General features: G+C 34.1%; 1 protein-coding gene across 1 annotated transcript in view; it reads left to right on the top strand.

Moving 5' to 3' along the window:
• SH3D19 (SH3 domain containing 19) overlaps window positions 1-19220 on the top strand; it is a 70382-nt gene that overhangs the window by 24358 nt on the left and 26804 nt on the right. Inside the window, exons 3-7 of the mRNA XM_070948733.1 lie at window positions 4478-4518; window positions 10831-10873; window positions 11940-12087; window positions 14584-14791; window positions 16301-17278. Of these exons, the coding sequence (XP_070804834.1) occupies window positions 4478-4518; window positions 10831-10873; window positions 11940-12087; window positions 14584-14791; window positions 16301-17278 (1418 nt within the window). The remainder of the gene's footprint in view (window positions 1-4477; window positions 4519-10830; window positions 10874-11939; window positions 12088-14583; window positions 14792-16300; window positions 17279-19220) is intronic.

Raw genomic sequence — 19220 nt, 5'->3', positions numbered from 1 at the left:
TGTGAAATGTGACAGCCCTGTGTCATATATTTTAGAACAGTGGTCCCCAACTTTTCCAGTTTGGAGGCTTGGTCATGGGGGGGGGGAAAATGGTTGTTTGTGAGTGGCACTTGCGCAAGTGGAATGGCACGCGCAAGCACCTACCACTCACACAGCCTGATTCCAAATGGGCCAAGGCCTGGTAGTGGACCACAGCCCGGGGATTGGGGGCCCCTGCTTTACATGTCACCCTTGTAATTTACAACAACTTCAGGTTAAAGTCACTTTAATATTCAGAGAAATATTCATGAAATGCCTCTGTAGATGTGGATGTTTTATGTGGATAAGACAACTCTTTTCACTAGAATTTATATTTTATCAGTTCTAATTTCTAATCTAGTATAGCATGTTTATTAAAGTAGCCAGTGCACAAAAGTCAGAAATGGTTTTAAAAATACAAATAAAAGTGTAGCTTTGCTAACTGAACTTACCAAACTTAGTTGGCTAAACGTATCAGGAATCTTAATCTTTGAGGATATTTACTGAGCAGTTTCTAACACATCAGACATAAATACAAACTGAACAATTAATAACCTTGGGTAATTTGATCAGGTATCTTTCAAGTGAATCTTTCAGTATCTGTTTAGCATCTGCCTGAGCTATTAGTATATCAGGATTACCAATATCCTGAACCATGAAAAGTTCCTAAATTACGTTGTTTGAACAATAAGATTGTTCTTATGTTATTAAAAGTCAGGCTGTTAGAAACAAAAGAATCATTTTGAACAATGTGGTACTTGAATGATAATTTGAACTTGTACCAGTCTCTGAATGTTCAAATAATTTTATACTGAGGTTATTCTGGCAAGTCACTAAGGCATGTAGTTGTAAAGGTAAAGTAGCTCTTTAAAACGGGTTTGGATAATGTTTCTGATAGGTTTTGACACATTCTTAAAAATGGTTTCTACCCCCTGAAAGTTACATACATATTCAATGACACTTACAATACTGGGAGTAAGACAAATAGTCCAGCCTTTTTGGAGTAGGTTGCAAGAGATTTTGAAGAGCCATTTCTTAACACACATTTTAAGTATTTAAAGGATAATGAGAACTGCCATAATCTCTCTTTTCCCAAGGGGAGTAAAATAATGTAGCATCATTTTAGTCTAAAAGGTTTCCGAATGCCTTAAATATTGGCCTGTACATACTGGGGGTGACTTTGAGCTAGTTAATGTGTCTCAGCCCAACCTATCTTACAGGGTTTTTGTTGTGGGGAAAATAGAAGAAGGGAAGAATATTAGATATGTTTGCCACTTTGAGTTGTTTGTAAAAAATAATAAAAATGGGATACAAATAAATAAAATAAAAATACATAAAAATTAAGGTAAATATTGGTCAGCATTAAAAAATAGGATTGCATTTCATAAGTGTATCACAGGCTAGGATGTAAGAGAGTTGTGTTAGGATATAAACAAGTATTGTTTTCTTCAATGTAATGTAGTAGAAATGTACCATAATTAGACACAGGATAACATTAAACATTTTGTTACTATAGCTGTGCATACTATATTACTGCATTTGGAAAGACAAGTTTAGAAGAGGTGTGGTTGTATCACATTAATTTAGAATGTCTGCACACTGCACATTCACAAATGGCCACTCTTACAAGTTTGTACTTCAAAATGTATAGAGGGTGTAACTCGGTTGAGTCAAGGAGAATTTGGAACAAGCTGTTACTGAGCAGAAAGATAATGTTTTTGTAGAAGAGATTCTTCCTGTTATAAAGATTTGATCATCTTAAAATTATCTGTAATACAAAATATAAAAGAACAGCAGGAATGAGTTCTCTGGATCTTAAACGCTTAAAGTGTGAAGTGTTAAGTATTAAAATTGTTTAGATTCTGATCCACAAAGCTTATTTCCAAACACATTTGTGTTATAGCATTAATGCTTTAACAATGAATCTGTTGCTATACACTTTTGTTGTATTGGAGCTCACAATCGTTTAATTTAATTTGATGTTTTTATCCTATCCCAAACAATGTTGAAATATACGATGTTGTGTCTTAGTTTTATGTTGAAACCCCAAACTAATTTGTCCGTCTGGGAGAGCTACTATTTAAGAACAAAACTAATTTGGTGAAGAATAATTCATCATTAATATTCTCATAGTAATGGTTTGAAATGAGAAATAGCTGAAGATCCAAAAAACCAGCCAGTGATTCACTCCTGTGTGAGATAATAGACTCCTAGGGATTTTTAACTTCCTCTGTTATTATAAGGGCAACTCCAGATGCTTTCATTATGTTTTTTTTCTCCTGTATTCTGGTTTGTGCTTGGGAATTAAGAGCTTAGATAATTGCAACAGTGATGAAGATGTGTTGTTGTTGACAACAGGTGACAAAAAATTAAAGGTCCTTTTGTAAGCATCTTTTTAGAAACAACCTCTAGCACATTTGGTAGATTTTATAATGCCTATAAAAAATTATTTTCCTCACTTTAGAAATTTCTATGAAAATATTCTTTCTTTTCAGTTCTCTGTATTTTCCTTAACAAGAGAAGGGGTTGTTTGTTCCTACTCAGAGCAGGAATCTTCAAAATTATAGTAGAAAACACACCCAATCCTCAAGGGACACTCTTATTGTTTGTCTTCACTTCTGGAGTTGCTGATCGAGTCACCTCAGATTTTTAGAAAGGTTAGAAACTGTAAAGTGAGAAGGGTTGCCTCTTTCCCTCTCTTGATGACTTGAAAGGATCAATAGGGTTGTTGAAGTGATATGGTGCATTGAATAGGAAAATAGGAAGTAAAAAGTAAAAAACAATAGTTCTACTACAACTTCTAGACCTATTGCCTCCCATTCTTGGGTAATGTATAACTTCCTGTATTATTCTTCCTCATAGTATATGCATTAATCTGTTTGTAGTTACATTTCATTACTGAAGCACAATAAAATTATATAAATCAATTTAGTTGAAAAATGAAGCTTTCACATCTTTAGATTAATGTGAAATATATTTCAGGATAAAAAGATAGAAAGGGAAAGATAATCATAATATGTCAATTAACATTGTATTATGTGGATTTCAGCCACCAGAAATATTAACATCCTGCCTGTGCTGCCCAGAAATTTTTTAAAAGCGTTTTATAGATATTTTTCAATAACTATGTGCATTCTATTGCTTTAACAGTAACCAGAGAAACTAAATGTTTGTGGTGACAACTGTTTTATTGTGTATATTTTTCTATGGTTGCCTTTTGTTTTTTATTTTTATTTTTTGCTAAAGCATGCAGTAGATTAAACTATACAGATTAAAACAATAGAATATAAAATAGATTATATTACTTCTATATAGAATTATTTTCTCTAGTTGTCAGCCTGTGGAAGGGTTAAGGTCTGAGTGATCATATGAAGGATTCTATTTTAGTTAACAATTTTATTAAAGTTTTCAATACACGTAGATAAAACTAACTAGAAGATAAAAAAGGTCAGAAGGTGCAGAAAAAGAAAAAAGAAAACAAAAATAAAAAGGCAACAAAAACCAGAGTTACCAGAAATATCAAACAAGGTTTATCCCTGGACAAATGGTTGAACTTTACATTTGTCCTTTTTGTTGTTCATAATCTTGACCTAGAAATCTAAGCTGCTGGGAACAGTTGATTTGGAGCATCAGAATTTACCTGTATGTGATGATTCTCATTGTCCTAAATTGGTTTCTGGATTTTGAACTATATAGTCCAGATACAGTAAAATAATATAGTTTACCAATATATATTGGTAAAAAAATCCCAGGGCAAAACAAAACAAAACAAATAAAAAAACTCAAAATATATTGTCTGCAAAAATATTTATCTATACATTTCAAGTATATGAATATGATACAATTTTTGTTATTAAATTGGTAAACAACTGAATGTTTTCCTGTAGGCATGAGGCAATCCCTGTAGTTCTCATTTCCATAATTGGTTTCAGTCAATCAGTGAAGAAGGAAAATTTTTACAGTTTTTCTGCAATTCTGTTCATTTGCAATAATGACTATAAGTTGAGCCCAAAATATCCATTGCTAAGCAAGGAGTTGTTAAATGAAATTTGCCCTATTTTAACGACCTTTCTTGCCACAGTTGTTAAGTGAATTACTGCAATTGTTAAGTTAGAAACAAAGTTGTTAAGTGATTCTGGCTTCCCCGTTGACTTTGTTTGTCAAAAGGTCACAAAAGGTGATCATATGAGCCTGGGACATGACAACCGTCATAAATACATGCCAGTTGCCAAGCGCCTGAATTTTGATCACTGGACCACGGGAATGCTGCAACAGTCTTGAGTGTGAAAAAAAGTCATAACTCACTTTTTATAGTGCTGTTGTAATTTTGAATGGTCATTAAAAATAGTTTCAAGTCGAGGACTACCATAAGCAATGTTTTTGAATAATTCTCTACTAGATGATCTGTATTTTTGCATAATATGTAATTATATTTTTGTTCTACTTTTCCTTTTTTAAGCCAAGGTCCCTTGTCATCTATTAAAGCAGCAATCAAGAGAAGTAAGTAGATTTTTGGTCTGTTATATCTATCTGATGAATGCCGAAGAGGTGAACAAATGTTTATTAACATTTTAATTAAATAGACCTCCAGGTGCTTTGATTTTTAGTGATTATTCAGATCAGTTATTTTCCTTCCCACCGAACATACCTGCTTAAAAAAATGTTGATAGGTAGAGTACTTTAAATGTATTTCTTTGCTTATATTTCATTTTCATTTTCTAGTATAAAAACCTGAGCTGGATTGCAGTGTTTGTTATTTACTCATTTTATGAAACTTGAATTTGCATTTTACATTTACATTTACATTACATCTCCAGCAAGTTTGGAAGAAAGATATCAGAAGTTCTATTTTATATTATCTGACTTTAGAGTATTTGATTTCTAGTCTGTAGTTAATCTGAATAAGGTTGGTTGAACGTGTCACTACCAAAAATTAAAATATGAAATTGGCCAAGATTTCTTTGAATTTGGATGATGAGGAAATTTATAGTTAATCCAAAATAAACTTTTTCAAAAATTCTCTTTGTAAAGGAAGAAAAAAAACAATTGTTGTAAAACTTGCTATGGCTTGTTATTGTAATGCTAGGTTATGGTTTAATGTTAATTCTGAATCAAAATTAAAAGCAGGCTGATAGAAGTATTACATGATCACACCTGATCTAGAATCCAAAGGAAAAGAATCTGATTCTTGCTTCTTCCGTCTAATAAATGTCAATATTCAATTTATTTTTTAGATGAGCTTGTAACCATGTCATTATATTTAGTGGTTGTAAATTATACTGTGATATAGCATAGTGGGATATTATTAGTATTCATTTGATTTTAAGAGTTATTTGAATAGCTGAAAGATTTTTTTATTTCTGGTGTTTTTATGTCATTTCAGTCAGTACAAATCTAAGCAGCTTACAATATCAACAGCTTATATTATCAGAAAATAAATCAATATAAGTTTATTTATAAAGCAACAGCTTATATAATAGCAACAGCAAATGAATAAATATAACTTTATTCATAGTATCAACAGCTTGTATAATAGCAACAGCAAATGAATAAACATTAATTGATAACCATGACAATAACAAAAATGCCATCTTATTATAATCAGTCAAGAATTGTATACTTTATTAATAGCGCCACCATTGTTCACCACAGGCACAATTATCTCTTACCTCAAGGTTGTGAAGATCCAGGCACAAATCATATATATTATGATATGGTGTTCTACCCCAGCAGCCCCCCCCCAACCTTTTGGATGCCAGGGACTGGTTCCATGGAGGGTGGTTTTTCAGTGTAGGGGGGGGGGCTGGTTTCGCATGTTGCCTGATTGGGGACCCTTTTTCTATTCAACAGAGCCTCTGCAGAAAATGCTTGCTTCTGAGTGTCTTCTCATTATATTTTATATGGGTTGGACATCTGAGCAAATGTTCTCTGCATGAATGCTTTGGTTGTATGGATTGGTTCTATCATCCCACAGATAAACAGGCTTCCAGCCATGAGAACTGTAAAAGTGATAAATAGCACCTTGAACTGCAACCAGAAACAGAATGGCATCCACTGTAGCTCCTACAATAATGGGTGCTATAGAACTTTACCTGTAATCCCTTTAACATGTGTGTAGCCAAAATTTGTATCAGTTGTAGTCTTGGGAAGACCTTCAAGGACAGTCCCATGTAGAATGTATTCCAATAGTGAAATGTTAGTGTGAGCAACTGTTGCCTGTACTTCTGGCTCCAGATAGAGTAGCACCTGGCAGGCTAGCTGCAGCTAGATAAAGGTTTCACTGGCTATTCCAATAGCAGCTGAGAGTTTCGGAGGATCCACAAATTGTGCACTAGCTCCTTCTAGGGGAGCACAGCCACATACCTACCCGAGGCCACTTGAGAGATGTGGCATACTGATCTGTTGTCTGAAAACTGTAAGGCCTCAGAAACTTAGCAAGATGAAATGGCTCAGAAGTCACGTACTGTCTCACAAGGCCAACTTTCATGCTATTATTTGCATTGTAATAACTGAAAAATATACTATTTGAAGTAGTATGACTATATTAATTCAGGCTTAATGATAAATTATTTGTAATGTTCTAGATAATATAAATAGGTGGCGAACTAAATTGAGTCTGATAAACGAATACTGTTTCACTTCCTTTTCATCCCTTCACCCTTAAGCATTTTTGTCAAATTCTCACCTTCTTTTACTTCAAACTAACATTGTTGCTTGTATGGAATTGTCATATATGTAAATACAATTTTACTAAAACACTTTTCATATTTCCTGTAACCATTTTTCCAATTTTCCAATCAAAGTAACTTTTCCCCAACTTTTGGAGGGGGGGAGGGTAGTATTAAATTAAAGAGAAGAACCAAAGTTTCTCAAGATCAGAGGTTTTTTTTCCAGAAGATATTTTTAGAACAACTGTTAATGACAGTTCTAAAAAATGTTTGTCTCTATTAATGAAATTTGTCTCTCTTTCATGTTTTCCCTTAATTGGGGTAATATTTCAGCAAAAACAATTATATGCATTGGAAGGAACTTTTTTCAGAGTGCACATAAGTTTGTAGTAATGTTGTCATCTTGATAGCACAGTAATCTTCCCCATCTGCTTTCCCTTTCTGTACATTTGTTCTGTTTAGTCCCACTGTTTAGTACATATGTGAGCATATGTACAGATGAGGATTTGTGCATATACTGAAACTTGTTATATTCCTCCCTATATACTTGTTTCTTTTTCTTTAAAATAGAAGGAATGTTTTCCTTTATGTATAGTTTATCTACAAACAAGCATTTTCTTGCTTGGTCACTTCCCTCTCTATTTGCAAATATACACAATTATTTCCAATGAAAGCTTTAACAAGACAACATTTCATGAGATTATGTAAACATTATTACCTCTTCCAAGTGTGCAGTAGTTCATGTGACATACTGGTGAGTGCTTATGCAGCAATTTTACTTAAGTTTGTTATATATAAGTAGGTACACATCACATGCACACAGGCATGCATACAGGCATATTTTATTTATTTATTATTTACTATATTTTATGCTGCCCATCTCCCATCTGCAAGATGACTCTGTGCCACTCTGGAATATTATTATGAATAGCTGGTAACTTTTACAAAAGGATGCACACAATTATTGTATGCATGCTTACAATATTTTTTGTTTGGAAAGGTGAATAGGGAAGGTGCCTGAGTTAGAACATGTTTTGTTCTCAATTGTCTTTAACCTGCATTTTTGTTTAAGTTGGACTGCCTATTACTACAAATGGACTGCCTATTACTAAAACTGACAGATTGAGTTCCTTCCTTGAGCTGGTAAAGCATTGAAGTTGTGCAGTGCTTTCTGGAATTTTTGAAAACAGGTTATGTATTAAAAATGTGTGGCTTCAGTGATATCATCATCGCACAGCTTCAGTGCTTTGTGGGTTCAAGGAAGGCAATGCTGTCCACCGTTTTTACTAATAGGTAACCCATTTGTAACTAGGGGTTGCCTTTAAGTTAGACGTTCTTAACCTGGACACTGTTTGTATGCATGTAAAAGAAATGGTTTAGCATTTATTAGGTTTCAGTGAGTATAGTTCCATAGCCCTGGGAGAAAAATAACATTATATGTCATCAAATTAGATAAATTACACAAGAGATTTTGAGTGACTTAATGTCCCTAAGGCTGAAGAGGACTTGAAGCTGGATCTCCCCACACCTAGCATAACAATCTAATGCCCCAGAGAGCCTTATCTCCCTGCCAGAAAGCTTTTTAAACTCAAGAAATTATCTAAGGCAATTTCAGTTAAGTCCATATGACTAAAATGGAAAAGGAGATTTTGTTTACAAGCAGAAATTGTTTATGCATGGATCTTGACTGACAATTTTCTGTCAGATTTCTTATGTGCGCAGATTTATATGAAGCATAGTGAGCCTTTATCTTTTAAAAGCAGTGATAGATTATGATAATAACAAGAGAGAGATTGTGTTTCTCAAAGATAAATCTGTTTATCTGAGTGTCCAAAGCTCCAGAGAGTCAACACAACCCACCTGGCCTCTAGGCAACACACCTACAAGTACTCAAAGGCTAGTACTCAGTTTACTATATCACTCTTTCCCTATTTTACTACAGCTTTACTACAACTACTACACGGCTTCTCTATGTAAGCCCTACTTCTGAAGAACAGTAACTCTTCTATTTGCTTTAGGCTGCTTTGGGCTGTTTTAGTTTCCCAAACAACCATAAACCATCTTCCCTCTGATTCCCATGCCAATACCACCATACTGGGCTGTGTCTCTGCTCAGCTCTTATAGCCACACGTTGCTGGCTATTTTGCAGGCAGCCTGTCCTCTGACACTGAAGGAGAGTATAAAAAGAGCATGTATTCTTCCCAGAAAAAGTCATTAATAAGGAAACATGAACATCTGTTACAAAATTGATGTTTTATTATGATAGAGAAATCAAAACAACGTTTTGCTATTGTAGAACATGGAAGTTTTGAGTAATTCTACTATCTTCAATTAATACACCAGTGTTTGAAGAGTCAGAGAAAAAAAGTATCAACAACTTCAAAAGGAAGTTGTTTAATTCTGTTGTTTAAATAGATACAATATAAAGCTGCTGGTTATTTTTCCCCCCTCCTTTTTAAAACCAGATTTGAATTTTAAAACTGGCATTTAAAACACTGCCAGAGTTCATTTTATGGGGAAAACATACTATGATACCCTTATCTAACTAACAAAGACAGTCTAATGGATCTTTACTGTTCACCTGGTTTGTTCTTTTTTCTCTTTCTTTTTCTTCTTCTGTAACCCTTCTTTTTCTCCTTTAGCACTCATGAATAGTGCACCTCAAATATGCCCCGTAGAAGAGGTATGTCTTTTCTCACTTCCCCACCTGGTGCTTCGCTTCTATAAATTTTAAATGGTGCAATTAGAATAATTTGCTGCTGCTTAATCAAACAAGATTTTCGGCTAAATCATGTTATCTGGAAAATATTCCTTCTAATTTGCTATTGTTTTAATTATATACAATAAATGCAAACGATTTCATTCAAATAATATTTCAGTTATTTTAATAAGCTTTGTAATGAGAAAATCTATAGTTAAGTCATTTTACATAATGAAATGTGCTCTAATATAACTACCTAACATAAGAATTAATTTTTTATTAGTAGTAATATTGCCTGAATCTTACTGAGATTATGCTTGGAATTATGGTATTACTGGAAATGTCCACTTTTCGCTTGTCGTTTGAAAGCACAGACATGAAATGGGGGTCTCAGAAAAGTAGAACAAATTGATACAGCCAATCACACAGGGGTGGGCTGCTGGGGATTCACAGGGGTTCGGGAGAACCTCTATCTAAGATTCTATGCAGTTCGGAGAACCTCCAAATCCCACTCCTGGCTGGCCCCGCCCACTCCATCCCGCCCCTCACAGGAGACCCCATGTGGCCCGTTTTAGATGCAGGTAAGTGCGGGGTGCACACGGAGGCTTGGGGACAGCGAAAAATGGGCTATTGGAAGTTTGGGAAGGCCAGAAACAGGTCCGTTTCCGGCCTCTAGAGGGCCTCTGGAGCATGGGGGGGCCATTTTCGTCCTCCCAGAGGGTCAAAGGAAGCCTCCGGAGCCCGGGGAGGGCAAAAACGCCCCCCACCAGGGTGCAGGAAGCCGACTAAGCCACGCCCACCATGGCCACACCCACCCAGCAATCAGACCAAGAGAATCCCTTGCTAAAATTTTTGAAGTCCATCTCTGCAATCACATATTCTTTTGGTTCAAATAGTATGCTAAGTCAAATCTGATGAAAATATATGATGATGGATGTAGTAAAACCTCATGAATATATATAATGGATCACTAAGTAATTTCTGATTTATAAACCAGACATGCCTCACTTAATAATGCTAAGCTAAAGTTCATATGGTTTAATTGACTGTGTGGATATTTCTCATATCAGACTTTTTGCCTTTGTACTAAAATGAAGTCAAATCAAGTATATGTGTATGTTAAAGACCTTAATAAATCAACCACGTACAGTATGCTTATAGTTTAATATTGTGGGACTAATTTTGAATTCTCTAGATATTGTCTCATGAGCTATAAGGATTGTTCTAATGAAAATTCCTTAATCTCAGAGCCATAAGGAGATGCTGATCAAATGCTGGACTCAAAAACACTTTAATCATGTGTTTTAAATTAATTATATAATTAATTAATGATATTTTTTTTTGATAGTCACCTATGGATAGTAATCATTTGGGAAACACACATTTAAATATTATGTTAGCAGTAGTAAAAAGTTAATTGTTTGCCTTTTTTTTTAAAATTAGCTTCTCGGACAACTTATCACAGTGAACAGCAAAGAGAAAGAAGGTATGGTTAATAATTACTCCTTCATTTATAATTATTCTACCAATAAAATAAGTGTAAGAAATGACTTATAACATATAAATGAAAGTGTTGTTATAGAGTATCTAAATATTGTACTGGGTATCTTTTATTACATGTGTTTAAAAATGAGACAATAAATAGATTTAAATATGTTTTTTTTGGAAATTGTATTTTAAAATCAATCCTCTCTCCTGTGGCATATTTATTGGACTGCATTAACTGAAAAAGAGATTTGGGATGGGAAGAACTCATACAAAGTTTCAAGTACTTTGTTCTTTTATTTATTTAATTTCTACTCTTTCTGTCTAATTCTTCAACAATCAGGATGGCATCTAGTGATTAAAACATAATGTAAGTTAAATTAATAATACAGTTAAAATGAATATTGATATTAAAAGTTTATAATAAATTAACAATTACAACCTTGATAGAAGACAAGGGATTGGGAAAAGTAGATGGGTGAAAGATTTTGCTATGTGCACAGATGTTGTTATCACAAGGTGATAGATCAAATCTGTACCAAATCTGGACTCTACAATATTTTATATGTTGTGGAAATTCACGCTTTAGATGCCCAAAATTATATTGGCTGATTGTTTAGAGAAGGCATGGCCAACCTGCAGCTCATGGGCCTTACATAGTGTGGGACAGCTACTAGTGCAGCCCCACGAGGCAATAAAACAAATAGAAAAATAAATGAAGTTTGTTATCCATATACATTAACTATATTACATATTTTATACGCGGCCCACGATCATTCTTAAATGTGATAAGAGCAAACCAAAAGCTTGGACAACCATGGTTAAAGCAAATCTATGTGGATATTTCAAAAATTCGAAAATTGAATTCTTGCCAAGTGTAAGAATGTTGGAAATTTTATTGGCCTCTTAGATATAGGCAACAAAAACACAAGGTGGTAAATGGACTTATCTATGGGCACTAATAGATGAGAACAGGTGTTTCCCAGCAACTGAATTAGAAAAGCCCAATCACTTTCCAAATACTGTGTAATCATAAGGTCTTGTTTTCCTCCCCCCCCCCCCTCCAGACGCCCTGAAATCACAATAGTTGCAGCTGAGCCACTTGGACCATCCTCCTGGTTTCCAGGTGGAAACTGTCTCCCTCAACAAGGGCTACTGTTCCAGTCAACTCATAGCCAAACGCCTTGGAGAACCACTGAACTTGTTACAGCAGAGGTGAGGAAGCACAGGGTTTCCTTCCTGGTTCAAGTTGATGTTTGTTTGAGCATTATAATGTAGTGAAATAACTGTAGTATCAGAATTCATTGTTAGCAGCATTTAGGACATGAACAGTGAGTTCAGGAGAAGAAATGGTGAACTCAAGAGGCAAAAAGTAGAACTAACGATCATGGCATAATAAAAAGCCAGCAGGTAGACTGGCTTTTGAAATTCCTCTCTGAACAAGAAGAGAACTTGAGATTGCCATAAATTCTTCAGACAATTGCTTCTCGTGAGGCAACTATGAGACTGCAGTCTCTGGCAATTTGGAGCTCTGAGAAATAAGGGAACACAGATAGTTCTTGACTTAAAACAGTTCATTTAGGAAGCATTCAAAATTACAACAACACTGAAAAAAGTGATCTTTCCCCCCTACTTATGACCATTGCAGCATCCCCCTGGTCATGTGATCAACATTCAGATGTTTGGCAATTGGTTCATATTTATGATGGTTGCAGTGTTCTGGGGTCATGTGATCACCTTTTGCAACCTTCTGACAAGCAAAGTCAATGCAAAAGCCCGATTCATGTAACAGCTACTAACATACTAATATAACAGCTGCAGTCATTCACTTAACAACTGTGGCAAGAAAGATGGTGAAGTGGAGCAGAATAAAAAAACACTTAATAACATAAATTTTGGACTCAATTATGACTGTAAGTCAAGGACTATCTGTAGTCATTTTGCTCTAACCCCAGTTGATGCCTTCAAAAGACACTGAGTTTACATACTTCCTTTATTAATCAGTATTGGAAATTGCTTGTTAGCTGCTTTTCAATTGTTAGGAACCTTTCCATTGACAAATTGTATAGTGAGTGTCAACCCTCTTTGGTAAACTAAACAGGAAACATGACTAAATGAACTAAATCTACATTTAGGCTACATTAATTATCTACATTAATTAAGGCTACATTAATAATGTCTGAAAGTACAAACTTTGCATCCTTCACTTTTAATGCTTGCTCCATTAGGGTGGGTCTTTCCTCAGAGCATAAAGTGACTTGGGCTGTTATTTGATTGTTTCCTAAGCAACATCTCTTCTCCCCTTTCTTCAAGGTCACCCATTCCATTACATTGAGTTTCCATCAATCCTTAGCAAAATACATTTTCAATACAAGTTTACAGCCTTAATTTTTTTTTCTGGAATAAACATCAAAAGAGTGAAACTTTTATGGAAAAAATAAAACTTTGATTTTTAGAAAGTTACAAACGGATTAAGGGTCCAGGTAACTTTGAAATAAGATTTTAGAATTAATTATAAGAGTCCTCTTCATGGGAAAATGCTTTGGTTTTGATTTTTTTAAAAAAATAATACAATAGGATTTTGTGGCTTGGACATTAGAGGGAACTAAAAAGAAGAAATATTACCATTAAAGGAGAAGAATTCTTAATTTTGATTTACTAATATAGGATGGAACAAAATATTTTAACCTTCAACATATTAAAGGATACTTTTTGAACAATGGATCCAGAAGTTAATTTTAAGAGTGTCTGCTTCTACAGATAGATTATGTTTAAAAGATGTTATGGAAGAGGAACAAGTTTTACCGGACACTGAACTGAAGCTGATTTGAAGGTGAATTTGAAGATTTAAATGACAAAATGATATAAAAAAAGATTACATTTTGTATACAAAAGAAATCAGCTGATGCCTTAATAATTAATAAGGATATATACATAACAAACCAAGAGAGTGACTTGGATAATTTTCCTATATTGTATTTACAAAAGATGCTTGTTAAGGCGTTGAAAAATTTTGGGAGAAAAAAAAAACAAAGAAAAAATGAAAAGAAACAAAGTTTTAGAGGAGGGGTATCAAACTGGCGGCCTACAGGCTGGATGCGTCACATGCAGGCCACGCCCACCCTGGCTCTGCAAAGGCAAAAAAGTCACGATACGTCACGTGGCGTAATAGTTTGTCACCCGTGTTTTAGAGCATTATTTGAAGGGACGAAAGATCAAGATTCTTAAAAGTAGAAGGAATATAAAGTTGGTTTCTGTAATCATGGTTAGAATAGATGTTGTTATCTCTGATATCTCTTAATGTACATTAGCTGATCAGGACTGAAATAATGAGATTTTAAGGATTTGTTTTTAGATAATAGATGGGATATGGGAAGAAAGAATATGTTATATTTTAAAAGAAGGTAACAAGTTAACTAAAATTGTTTATGCTTGTGATGAAAGGGACATCATTTCTTTATTTCTTTTCTTTTTGTTTGCCATATTATCTTTTTCTTTTCTATTGTTTTGTATTCCTTTTCCTTTTTTGGACCTTTTTTCCTTTTTCTTTCTTTTTCCTTTTAGTTTATATTAGGTTTTTTTAATAACAGTTGGAATTTTAGTAAAATTACAATTAAAAAGCATTTAGGACATGGACTAGGATTTTGTACATTTGTAAATGCTGAATTTTTAACATGAATAGTGTGTACATTTGGTATTTTTATTTTTCAGCCACCTTCATATGAGCAGGTAATCAAAGAGATCAATCAAGTGCCAATCATCCCAGCCAGCAATAATAATGCTGCCTGTGCTGCTAATTCTAGATGTACTACTACATCTTCAACACAGACTGACTTTCCAGAAGAGATAATCAGCAATTTGCCAGTAATAAATGTGAAAAATAATCTGTCCATTATCTCTGAATGCAAAAATACTCCAGGTATATTGCTGTTAATTTTAGTTGAATGATGTTTAAAAGGATTGTTTTGGATAGATTTTTTTTTTGATAGATGTATTATGCAAAATATGTGTTGAGTTGGTTTCAGCTACTATTTGTTTGACACAAAAGTCTTATAACTGAAATAAGATGGCATTGGTATATGTAATAACATGTAATGTATGCCACCAGGGCACACTCATACAATTAGATTTTCAGAAATGAAATGGTACTGGACTTTTATTTAGATACTCAAGCTTAGATATTTTCATAGATTTTGAGTATTGGGTAATTGAAAAGTACTGGGTAATTGAACATCTAGGAGAATATGTCAAAAATACTTTTCAGAAATTAAAAAAGCTATAAAATATGAATTCAGGGAAAAGATCTTTCTTTGCCCATAATATCCAAACTTGAAATTCCAAACTTCTTCCAAACTGAAAATAATTTCCCAATTACTTAAAGAAATGAACAAATATTTAGCCAAAGACTACCACAAAGAACATATTTTGCAAAAAGATTTTTCTGGTAAAATAAATGTATAGTAATTTTTATTAACAAAATTTCAGTGCCAATCCAATCCCAAAGGTGTATATCTCAACATTGTCATAAAAAAATCCACCCACAACACGTTTTGTATCCCACCAGTAAAACAATCCATCAATGTTACCTATGTATAGTTGGTGATCCCCAATTATCATGATTGAAATGACCAAAAATAGTTTAAAGAATCTTACACAAAATTTATCAGCAAGTAAATTCTAATGCACAGACGATTACTTTAAAGCTCATATCTGGTTAGATATAGTAGTGAAAAGGAAACATATATAGGCTTAGTTAAGATATAATCTATATCTTAATATATATATTATATATATATATATATATATATATATATATATATATATATATATATATATATATATATATAATATAATTCCCAAATTAAATAAATTCTAGTTTATGAATGAATTATCTGAGTCATTTATATTTGTATATAAGTAAAGTACTTATGAAGCATATTTTATTGGAATTTATGGCACAGTTATTTTAGTAGATATTGACCAAAGTTTGAAAGATAATTTTTGCATATGTTTTCAAAATATGCTTGAACACAATGTTCAATTTCGATAAGTTCTTACATGAACGTAATTTTATAATCTATTTGCTCTTAGCACTGATATTCTGCAGATAGTTGTACTGATTCTATCACTGCAGGACGATTCTATGCAATTATTTATTTTAAAAATGATTAGTCTAATGCAGTGGTTCTCAACCTGTGGACCCCTGGTGGATGTAATGTCATCGGAGGAAATATGTGAAGGCCTGAAGAAATGTTACTTAAATTTTGAGTTAAGTCTTGGTGGTCTGTGGCCATGGTCCATGGCCATAAAATATATTTAAAGGGGGGACCGTGATGAAGAAAAGGTTGAGAACCACTGGCCTGAGAAGTTATTTGATGTTGCAATCTTTCAATGAAACCTATTGTATATGTACATTGCTTTTTTACAGCTATACATATTTCTCAGAAGCCACCTAGATCTTCATCATCTCTGATAAACAGCAATCTTCCCATAAATGAACAACTCTTAGTTATTTTAGAAGACCAGACATCTCAAGAGAAGTCTAATGCTGCAGTATGTCCTGTGCCAAAACCAAGATCAAAGGGCAATCTGAAACCAGTGGCTAAAGACAATCAAGCAAACAATCAGGAACAAACGAGCCCGTCAAGGAGCGAAAATGATGAGTTAACTAATCCTTTGATGTTCCTACTAGACAATAGCCTTAGGGAAAGTCATATAGTAATGGACAGCATGGATACAGACAAGAACCAAAGTAACATATTATCACGGATTAAATCATTTGAGATGCAAGGGAACGTTGACACTTCGGGACTAACCAAGAAACCAGAAGCATCTCCACGCTCATTAGGCCCCAAACCTATCATTAGTGCAAAAAAGCCTGTAGTGGCACCAAAGCCAGGCCTTAACAGAGTATCGGGAGAATGGGAGTCTTGGACAGAAAACAAGCAAAAAGTTGCCTCTCAAGAGAAGCCCCTTCAGGCTGAGGAAGTTCAGAGCAACATTATAACCAAGCCTGAATTGCCAAAGAAGCCAACATTAGTGACTGTAAAGAGTAATAGCAATGGGCTCCTTAATTCAGGAACTGGATCAGCTTTGGAGAATACTGATGGACAGAGAAAACTTCCCATTCCTGCTCCTAGGCCACTTCTTCCCAAGAAGTCCGTCTCTTTTGAAAGTCCTTCCCTTCCTATGCTTCCCCTGAAACCAACAAGTACTGTTCCCAAGCCCTCTCTAGCTGCCCAATCAAATGCCTTTAGATCCCCAGGGGAGTGTTGTCCAAGCAGTGTTACAGCATCTCCAACACAAAATATTACTTCTGCAGAAGGAGATCTGATCAGCTTTGACGACGATGTTTTATCGTTTAACCCTGTCAAGGCTGTTCAAGAAATTTCTCATTCAGAATCAGGTAAGCTTTAAAAAGAGAAAATGAGCTTTTGTAAAAAAAAAAAAAAAAAAAAAAAAAAGGTGTATAGTAAATGCAGGCGCATTTCAATAGCAACATTAGTATGTATATAAAATTTATGAAACCAAAACTCATTCATCTGCAAATGTTTCTGTCGATAATGGATTTGGTCGGATGCACTGGAGAGTTTTCCAGTTGAGATCTATGGTATCAAATCAGTGCCTATTAAAGATTACACTATTGCTGTTTGACTTTATCCTCCAAATACATAGTTTGCAGAATTACTGGATTTTTGTTTGTTTGTTTGTTACTATCTTCCATGTTCTCCAAGGTAACCGAAATGTGATAACGGTAGATGCTATTAATTTGAATTACAATAGGTCAGAGACTCCAGATAAACTTTCAGATTATAGCCAGGATTGGTTTGTGTGCTTAATTTTAAGGAAGCTGTATTCTGGAATGGCCCTCCTTATATTTGATTTCTTAGAAAACATGTGCTTGAATAACATCAAAGGAAAACATTGTTTTGAAAATACTATTGCCACATCTAACAGTAAATACTGTAAATTGCAAGAAGTTTCTGTAAATGTTTCAAACTGGGTAACATTGGGTCAGGAACTCCACTCCTGAGTAGCACTGATGATGTTACCTAGTTTGGGTAATGAAACATCTGCAAGAAAACAACCAAAGCTCAGGGAGCACCAAGGACCTCTCATTTCAACCCTGGGCTACATTCTCCTTTATTTTACTTTTTTTGTTCTGCTGCCATTATTCCTTTTGTTGCTTATTATCTGGAACCCCTCCAATTCTCATTACTCCTTTTGTGCTTATTTATCTGAATCCCCTCCACCATTTTGCATATTTGAAAGGGAGGGAAAGATGATATATAGCATTGTATAATATATTTTATACTATCCAGTATAGTAGTAAACTATTAATATTTTTTTCAGATTATTCTTAAGGCATATGCATGCACATATTTGCCTTGGTATATTTCATAGTAATTTGATTTCCAATTTCTCAGATCCTTTCTAATTAAAATTTGTAAATATTTGGTATTTTTTTAATTATGAAATTTTAGTTATTTCAAATATTGACTTGTTCAAACTTTACAACAAATAGAACTGAACATTAGTCTGTAATTGAACAGAAAAAACAGGCACTGGCTAATGGTTGATTTTTTTGAAATTCAGTTCAATTATTTTTTATTAGACTTTCATAAGGCTTGCATAAAAGATACTAAGTTTGAGGTCTGATAATAACATTCAGGAGCTACAGTATGTACCAGAGAGGTTAAGAACTAAATAAATGTACTTGTATGAGTTTACATGTCAAACTCAAACTGTTGCAAGAGTGATTGCAATTCTGGGAATCACTCTGAACACATTTGAAATTTAATAAGCTAATTATTGTTACTAAAAATGCAGATGGAACATACTGATGCTGATAATTAGCTGGTACAAATACTACATTAACCTTAGTAAATTTTTAGCTCTAGAATAGTAGAAATAGGCTACTTTTGTGTAGATCTGTGAGCAATAGCAATAGCACTTATATACGCTTCATAGTGCTTTACAGCACTCTCTAAGCGGTTTACAAAATCAGCATATTTCCCCCAACAATCTGGGTCCTCATTTTACCAAACTCAGAAGGATGGAAGGCTGAGTCAACCTTGAGCCTGGTGAGATTCGATCTGCCAAACTGCTGGCAGCCGGTGATCAGCAGAAGTAGCCTGCAGTACTGCACTCTAACCACTGCGCCACCGCAGCTCATATATTAGAAATACAGCTTTATATACTGATTTATGAAAGATTTTCAACCAGTGTATAGCAAAGGTCCCAGTGAAAGAAGAATCTTATTATATTTAACAATGTTTATAGGCAGATTTTTAAAGTAGATCAATAGCACTTTATTTATACAAAAATAAAATGATACTAAAAAAAAC

This window comes from Pituophis catenifer, unplaced genomic scaffold, assembly GCF_029215685.1.
Source record: "Pituophis catenifer annectens isolate HBS135680 unplaced genomic scaffold, rPitCat1.0.hap2 SCAF_8, whole genome shotgun sequence".
Classification (NCBI taxonomy): Eukaryota; Metazoa; Chordata; class Lepidosauria; order Squamata; family Colubridae; genus Pituophis; species Pituophis catenifer.
The sequence above is the reverse complement of the archived record's forward strand: the minus strand, read 5'-3'. Positions and strand labels throughout refer to the sequence as shown.